The following is a 9033-nucleotide window of genomic DNA, read 5'->3' on the forward strand; positions in this document are numbered from 1 at the left end:
GAAGGTTAAATTTATCCCACTTATACCATTATAGTTTCCCTCCAAATTATTGAATGGTGGTATGGAGGCAACATCCCTATTGTTTATAATCGTTGGAGGAACCTAAATCAATGGCCTAAATCCTATTTCGAGCCAAACTTTTTAAAGAATGTCTAGTTTTAAAGAAAGTCCCAAAAGTAAAGAGAAATTTTCAAAATCAAATCTATTTTGGGCCAAAGTGAGAAAGGATAAGAAGTTTCATAGAAAGTTTCTAGAATAGAGGCACATGTGGAATCTACATATTTAACCTGAAACCTAACTTAAATTTTTACAAAATATTGGCTAATATGACATCGATTAAGATAAGAATTAGAAATTGTAGGAATATATATATATATATATATATATATATATATATATAATTTGCAAGTGAAAAAATATATTGCACTCACAAAGTCATCACTAAAATACAAATACTTATGTATTATCATTAGTGATTATATTAAGCATGAGACCCAATTTTTGTAAAGTGCAGATGACATGGCCACCCCAAAAGTGCAAAAAAAAAAGAAGCCAAATTTAGAGTCCATGATGAGTGAGATTAGCCAATTGGTGAATATAAGCCCCTAAAGTTATCCTTGGTGTTTGACCCCATTTAGTATCACCGAGTGACCTGAATCATCAAGGCTTTCAATTACTTCATCTTGATAGTTAACTATTTTTGACATTATAATAATAATTAGATGTTCATATTGATACTATATTTAATCTAAATATCATGCAAAATCCTATATCATAGTGGTAACTTGTAAGCCTCTCATATGGGAGGTCTTGAGTTTGAGTGTACTCGAACTTAATGCATAAAAGTAATTAATCTCAATATATGATAATAATAATTAATCTAGGTTTAGGCCCATTACCTATCAAAAAATAAAATCTAAATATTTTTTCTTTTAAATTATAAAGGAAATATTAAATAATATAATTGAATCGATTGAACTTATAAAAGAATGTATTTTATATAAACAATATCACAATAATTAAACTATATTTTTATGAAAGCTCTATGTTTAGACAATCATGTGTGTATCATAAAACTAAACAATTAAATTACAAGAAGAGATGGAAGATGTACTTTCTATAATATTTTTTTATTGCATACGAAATGAAGAGACAATTCATTTTACGCCAACTTTAAATTCCTAATATGTTTGTGGTAATGGATATTTGAAATTGAGGTTTTTCTTCAAATGTTGATCTTATTATGAAAATTGGTAAAAAAGGGCACACTATTGTAATTTAAATAAATGCCAATTATTAAATATGTAATAGATATATTAAGCATCATTTACAATATTCCATTATTGCAAATTGAAAAGATAACAATGTAAATAAATGTTATGTTTGACATGTTGAGAACATAATTGATATAGAGGTTAACCATGAAGACGATTAAGATATTTGTAGAAATTATAATGGAAAGGAATAAATGAAAGTTGCTATAAAAAATGAGCCTTCTATTGGTCAAAACATAAACTCTATTGAAATGAGTGGTAACTTTATTTTTATAATATCAAGAAATGTGATGAGTATATGACACATCTATATATATGTACAATAGAACACAATATTTCATAAGCACAAATCAAACTTTCTAGACCAATCCATATTTGAATTAAATGTGATGCACTAATCAACTATCTCCTAAATAAGAACTACAACTTATCATTATTGAAAAATAGCATAATGATAGTTCCTTCAAGAAAGCCCATACATAAACTCATTTAAGTAATTATACATATATAAAAATTATATCTAATTTATTGAATCATGAACATGTTTCAAAGTTTAACATTACAAAAATATACATATTAAACTTACTCATTTATGATATTTGTACATTTCACTAAGATCGACCATTCAGTAAAAGCTCTTTTCACACTCATTTAAGATTGGCCATTCAGAAAAAGCTCTTTTCACTCTCATTTAAACTAGACAACTGAGATCATAGACTACAACTTCCTTCAACTTGAAATCATTATAAATCTTGATTTAGAATGACCATAACATCAAATATACAATACAAATATCTTCCAATTATTGATATATATATTTCAAAATCAACTTGCAAAATTACATAAAGAATTAAAAAAATATACTCTTAACAAATTAAACTAAATAGAATACTCTCATTTCTCGTGAAAAAAGGTACTATTATCTACAGATAAACTAGGGTGAATGTATTGAATAATGTGGCTTAAAATATTATATCAATGTACTTCTTATTCAGAATCAAGGCCACTGCAGTAGGACGCAGACGGTTTGCGGGAGTTGGAGGATATCCCAGTCCCTAAAAATCCTTTACATCGTCCCTTCACAGTGCCAACACACGCGCCGATCATATGTTTGAGAAGTTTGCTTTGTTGGTTTTTAGGCTGAGATGCAAATTCTTCAATCGCCATCCACTGGAAAAACAAACAATTTGAACCCCACCCCACGTAAGACGATATTGCAATATCCAGTTAAATAGCGATATTGAATCACCGCCACTAATTAAAAAACGTACCTTGGCTGCAGAAACTTCAGTATGTTGCGCAACAATGTTAGAAGAAAGTGATCTCAACATACACACGAAGAGCATATCTGATTTTCCAAAGGGGGCATTGTGACCATCCCTGCAGTTCATTCACCCACAACTATTAGAGAGCCATGAGAAAAAAATAAAAAACTTCAAACTCATCCTTATGAATGTTACAATACATGAAGACTCTTATGGGATGATAGTTTTTGCTTACCTAAACCCGAGCACTTGTACAAACTCTGTATCAATCTGTAAAAGTATAGCAAATAGTTCAATAACTGAAACTGTCAGGAAATTGAATTGCTTAGAAGTGAAAATCCCAAAAGACGAAAAAAGTGACAGTCACCCCTGTTTCTTCCTGAACTTCTCTTATGGCCCCTTCCTTAATGCCTTCCCGCTATCACAAACAAATATATATATTAGTGTGTGCCTATGATAGCTCAAGTGTCATTAATTTAGTTTGACGATGTCCAAGTCTAAGCTGCACACCTGGTTAATCCTTCCCGTTGGCATCTTCCACAACCCGGAATCCTTGTAAGGTCCGCACTTCTCCTGAACTACTAGAACCTACAGCGCCATTTATCAGATTCGATTATATCGCATTCTAAATAACAGTTGCTAGGGACAGGGGTAGAAAATTGAGCAGAAGGAATACAAATGCAAACGTTACCTGTCCGTCATCGTTGAATACAAAAGCTGCAATCCCCACTTGATGTGAAGCATTAGCGTGTTAATTATTGTTAGTTGGACAGCTGTTATTTCTGACCCGGAAATAGCAGCACTATTTATGGGTAGCTTGGACAGCTGTTCGTCCTTATCTATGAATAGCGGTTGTATTTATGGGTGGTTTGGACAGCTGTTTGTCCACTTGCCAAAAATTAGTAAATGGTTATTATTTACTAATTTTAGAGATTCCTTTTTGGACACCTTGCAACCAATTCTATTATTGGCTGTTGAGTTGTCTTAATCTCAGCCGTTGGTTTGTTTTAATCTCGGTCGTTGGTTTACCAACGAGAGTAGTATAAAAAGGAGTCTAGGGGGCATTTGGAGAGTAAGGCAGGAAGCTTTTGGAAAAGCAGTTTGCAGTGTTAGCAAACAGTCTTGCAGTATTAGCAAGGAAGCTTTTGGAGAAGCAGTTTGCAGTGTTAGCAAACAGTCTTGCAGTGTTAGCAAGAGAGAAGCTTTCGTGAAGCAGTTTGCAGTGTTAGCAAACAGTCTTGCAGTGTTAGCAAGGGCACAGGAAGAAGCTTTCGTGAAGCAGTTTGCAGTGTTAGCAAACAGTCTTGCAGTGTTAGCAAGGGCACAGGAAGAAGCTTTCGTTAAGCAGTTTCCAGTGTTAGCAAACAGTCTTGCAGTGTTAGCAAGGGCGCAGTGTTAGCGCAGGGATAGCAGTGAGAAATATCAGCGAGAGAAATTAGGAGGTTGTCAAAGTTCTGCCAGTGTGAGGCAAGGAATTTTGTATCTCTTGATTTGCTGAAGTTTAATATAATTTCTCATCTGTAGAACTGGTTTTCCCTTAGGGGTTTTTCCAGGGACAATTTGTCCGAAAATATTGTGTTGATTCTGTTGCGCATTTCTTTCCGTATTTTAAGTGAAGTTGCAGTTGTGTTATTTTTCGATATTAGCTGAAAATTTATTTTCAGCAGTTTATTAATCATTTGTGATAGGAGATTAATAACCAGTGACTGCAATAGTTTGATTTTTCACATGGTATCAGAGCATTGTTAAGGGTAGAAGAGTTTTGCCCTGGGAAAGAAATTTTGATCTCTTTAGATTTATTATTGCTTTAAACCCTTGAGATGGCTTCAGCTGGTTTGAGAGATCAGGATAGATTGGATGGTGCCTCAAATTTTGGTGTCTGGAAGGCCAGAATTTCCTTATTGTTGGAAGAGAATGGTATCAAAGATTATGCTACCAGTGGTGTACTTGTACCAACGGATGCAACATAGCTTGCAGCATATAGGAAGGACGATGCCAAAGCGAGGAGGATTATCCTTGATGGTGTCAAGGATCATATTGTTCCACATATCTCGGAGCTAGATATAGCAAAGAAGATGTGGGACGCCATTCTAAATCTGTACCAGAATGCTACCACTAACAGGAAGTTGATTCTCAAAGAGAAGCTAAAGAATACCCGGATGAATCAGGGAGAAGACGTCACAAGTTACCTCACCAGGCTCAGACTTGTCAAGGATGAGTTAGCGGCTGTTGGAGATAGCCCTAGTGATGATGAGCTAGTGAGAATAGCCCTAAATGGGTTTACTAAACAATAGAGTGTCTTTGTTCAAGTTGTCAGTGGACGAGATACTTTACCGAGTTGGGATCGACTATGGACTGATTTCACTCAGGAGGAGTTTAGACTAAGTCTTGTCAATGGGGCCAACAAGAGTCAGAAAAATGAGGTGGAACAAGAGAACGTTGCCCTAGCGGGTAAAGGGAAAGCAAAGAAGGGATCTAGCAAAGGATTAAATTCACAAAGTGAAAAGAAGAAGAAGGACCTTTCTAAGGTCAAGTGCTTTGGATGTCACGAGTTTGGCCACTATGTCAGTGATTGTCCAGAGAAGAAAAAGGGTAAGAAGCAGGTGGCAGCTTCAGCAAGTGCAGAAGAACTCTCCAGCAGAATAGAAGATGAGTTTGCACTCATAGCTTGTATGGTTAGCTCAACCTCACAGTGTGTTTGGTATATAGATAGTGGGGCATCATTTCATATGACAGGAGTTAGAGAGTACTTCTCCAGCTACAAGGAGGAGGACACCAACATCCAGATTTCTATGGGAAACTTGTCCAAACTCAACCCTGTTGGGAAAGGGACTGTTCAGTTTTAGAGGGAGAATGGAAAGATAATTCCTCTTCATGATGTGTTATATGTGCCAGGCTTAGGTATGAATTTGATTTCTGTATCTGTTCTTCAGGATAGGGGGTATAATGTACTCTTTAGAGGGACACATGTGTTGATTAAGCACAAGGATTGGAAATCACCCATAACTATTGGAGTTAGGAGTGGTCGCCTTTATAGATTGCAGTTTGATACTCCTAAGGCACTTATGAGCAACAATAATCCTAGAGATCTTGGAGAGCTATGGCATAGGAGGTTGGGCCATATTCATCATGGAGCACTTAGATTGCTTCGTGAGACAGTGACAGGTGTTCCGAAGGTGAGCACAGAGCATGACGATGTATCTAAGGAGAAGGATGTAGATCCCACTTTATATAGACAGTTGATTGGTTCGCTTATGTATTTGGTCAACACTAGACCAGATATAACATTTGCAGTAAACTCTCTTAGTCAGTTCATGGTTGAACCAAAGAGAATGCATTGGAGAGCGGCTAAGCATGTGCTACGTTACTTGTGTGGTACAGTCGAGTATGGGATCAGATATGTTCGAGGTGAAGGTATCAGGGTGATAGGCTATACTGACGCAGATTGGGCAGGAAGTACAACAGACAAAAGGAGCACTTCAGGGTGTTGTTTCAGCTTGGGATCAGGAGTTGTATCTTGGTTCAGTAGGAAGCAGAAGTCTGTGGCTCTAAGTTCAGCAGAAGCAGAATACATAGCAGCTAGCATGGCGACATGTGAAGCTATATGGCTTCGGAAGTTGTTAGTAGCCTTGTTTGGTCAGAAGGTTGAGACTACTGTGATACATTGTGACAATCAGAGTTGCATCAAGTTGTCTGAAAATCTAGTGTTTCATGATAGGTCTAAACATATAGATATCAGATATCACTTCATCAGAGATTGTGCACAAAGGGATACTCAGGAGTTTGTGGGAGCTCCTAGGAAGAGTACTAGACAGGGAAGACAACCAGCCAAGTTCAATGACTATGTTAGTCAGTTGGTAGATAGTGTGCCTTCTAGCTATCAGGAAGCTGCAGAACATCAAGTATGGCGAGATGCTATGGTTGAGGAATATTCTTCAATAATGCAGAATGATGTGTGGGAGGTAGTACCTAGACCAACAGATAGGGCTGTAGTTGGATCACGCTGGATTTATAAGATAAAGCACGGTGCAGATGGTAGCATCGAGAAATACAAGGCTAGGTTTGTGGCAAAGGGGTTCTCTCAGAAGGAGGGAATAGACTATGAGGAGACATTTGCTCCAGTTGCCAGGTATACTTCTATACGAGCTGTAATCTCACTTGCAGCACAGATGGGATGGCAGATCCATCAAATGGATGTCAAGACAGCATTCCTCAATGGTGAGTTGAAGGAGGAGGTATACATAGAACAACCAGAAGGCTTTGTAGCACACAACAAAGAGACCCACGTGTGCAGATTGAAGAAAGTTGTTCGACTACAATACATACCTACAGATGAGCAGGTAGCAGACATTCTGACGAAGGCTTTGGGAAAGGCCAAATTTATCTTCTTCAGAGATAAGATGGGTGTCATGCAGAACAGCTTCCTCGCTAAGAGGGAGTGTTAATTATTGTTAGTTGGACAGCTGTTATTTCTGACCCGGAAATAGCAGCACTATTTATGGGTAGCTTGGACAGCTGTTCGTCCTTATCTATGAATAGCGGTTGTATTTATGGGTGGTTTGGACAGCTGTTTGTCCACTTGCCAAAAATTAGTAAATGGTTATTATTTACTAATTTTAGAGATTCCCTTTTGGACACCTTGCAACCAATTCTATTATTGGCTGTTGAGTTGTCTTAATCTCAGCCGTTGGTTTGTTTTAATCTCGATCGTTGGTTTACCAACGAGAGTAGTATAAAAAGGGGTCTAGGGGGCATTTGCAGAGTAAGGCAGGAAGCTTTTGGAGAAGTAGTTTGCAGTGTTAGCAAACAGTCTTGCAGTATTAGCAAGGAAGCTTTTGGAGAAGCAGTTTGCAGTGTTAGCAACCAGTCTTGCAGTGTTAGCAAGAGAGAAGCTTTCGTGAAGCAGTTTGCAGTGTTCGCAAACAGTCTTGCAGTGTTAGCAAGGGCACAGGAAGAAGCTTTCGTGAAGCAGTTTGCAGTGTTAGCAAACAGTCTTGCAGTGTTAGCAAGGGCACAGGAAGAAGCTTTCGTGAAGCAGTTTCCAGTGTTAGCAAACAGTCTTGCAGTGTTAGCAAGGGCGCAGTGTTAGCGCAGGGATAGCAGTGAGAAATATCAGCGGGAGAAATTAGGAGGTTGTCAAAGTTCTGCCAGTGTGAGGCAAGGAATTTTGTATCTCTTGATTTGCTGAAGTTTAATATAATTTCTCATCTATAGAACTGGTTTTCCCTTAGGGGTTTTTCCAGGGACAATTTGTCCGAAAATATTGTGTTGATTCTGTTGCGCATTTCTTTCCTTATTTTAAGTGAAGTTGCAGTTGTGTTATTTTTCGATATTAGCTGGAAATTTATTTTCAGCAGTTTATTAATCATTTGTGATAGGAGATTAATAATTAGTGACTGCAATAGTTTGATTTTTCACATAGCGGGGATGGTACAAGGAGTCTGAGGAATCCAATACACTAACATCACGTACCAAGGCTCAGCATGGTGGTACCAAAATCCCAGCTGCGATCCACCGATCATAAAGTATTGATTGAAGCGTAAATAAATGGATTGGAATGGGAAATAAAACAATTAATTAAGGTGGGTAGCAGCAAACTATTGAAGAACTGACCTCGATCGCAACGGGGACTAGCTTTGCCTGTTCCTTGGGCACTTTAATCCCCACCGCCTCTTTTCCTGTACAATCCAACAAGTATCATATTATGACTAATTAGGGAACTGTAATTGTATATTATAACAGAGCAGTAAGGACTGATCACCTGGCGCGTCCATAGAGAAAGTGACGCCTTAAGCGACGCTGCAAAAAGAGAGGCATGGTTCTGCATATTCTCCACGTCAACAACTACGCCGTCATATCTGTCTTCATGGGCTTTCAGCAGAGTTTGATCATCATCACATGTTTCCTTCATAACTGTTTCAACGTCGTTAGTGGTCCTGATCACCGAAACCTCGTTCGCTGTAGTACTCATCAAAGCCATTCTGCAGTGTAAGCAGCGATGTTCAATGTCTCGGAAGTTGATTTTTTTGTTAAAAATACGTCTGTGAGCGAGATGAATGGATTTGGCTTCTTCCTGAGCGGGTCCAAAGGCAGATTGAATTGAATTAGCAGTGTAAGCAACGACATGCCAAAACAAAAGTTCAATAAGAGATGAAAATAGATCAAAGTAGTCCAGGAAGTGATGCTAACCTTGTGAGTACCACTGTAGGCAAGATTGTATTTTGTTTCTTCCTTATCCCGTGCAAAAACAAATTGAATCGAACCAGAAGTGCAGTATAAATTATGTGGTAAGAGAGTGTGTGTATATATATACGAGGCAACAACTAGAGGATGTTTCTGGGATTTCAGATGAGTGCTTTGGCACTAGTAACAACCAACTACCGCTACCCTTCCTTAAGCGTAGCAAAAATGAATGCTGAAAACTCGTCTTCAAAGCAACGGCGAACAGCGAGAAATTTCTCATAAAAATTCTAAGAATATACGGAAGACTATCT

At 37.7% G+C, this 9033-nt stretch overlaps 1 protein-coding gene across 1 annotated transcript; it reads right to left on the reverse strand.

The window, feature by feature from the left end:
• Nucleotides 1-2193: 2193 nt before the first annotated feature.
• On the reverse strand, nt 2194-8799 carry LOC149546727 (nudix hydrolase 2-like). The gene is made up of 10 exons (XM_089794648.1): nt 8729-8799; nt 8294-8612; nt 8153-8211; nt 7964-8043; nt 3231-3288; nt 3050-3127; nt 2907-2957; nt 2775-2809; nt 2546-2654; nt 2194-2444 (listed from the first exon to the last, which is right to left on the reverse strand). The coding sequence occupies exons 2-10, from the start codon at nt 8517-8519 to the stop codon at nt 2262-2264; spliced, it is 879 nt and encodes a 292-aa protein (XP_089650774.1). The 5' UTR covers nt 8520-8612; nt 8729-8799; the 3' UTR covers nt 2194-2261.
• Nucleotides 8800-9033: the final 234 nt, after the last annotated feature.

The sequence above is a fragment of the Cupressus sempervirens genome, chromosome 7, assembly GCF_028749045.1.
Source record: "Cupressus sempervirens isolate cs-2001-9-10 chromosome 7, ASM2874904v1, whole genome shotgun sequence".
NCBI classification, from domain to species: domain Eukaryota; kingdom Viridiplantae; phylum Streptophyta; class Pinopsida; order Cupressales; family Cupressaceae; genus Cupressus; species Cupressus sempervirens.

Bases quoted from the DNA above. Each gene is read 5' to 3' on its own strand.
- LOC149546727 (XM_089794648.1), bottom strand. From the start codon at position 8,519: ATGGCTTTGATGAGTACTACAGCGAACGAGGTTTCGGTGATCAGGACC. The intron at 3,289-7,963 runs CGCTATGTGAAA...CAATAATTAACA, and splicing joins CAGACTCCTTGTACCATCCC to CGCTAATGCTTCACATCAAG. The intron at 2,958-3,049 runs GTGTGCAGCTTA...TGTTTGTGATAG, and splicing joins CAACGGGAAGGATTAACCAG to CGGGAAGGCATTAAGGAAGG.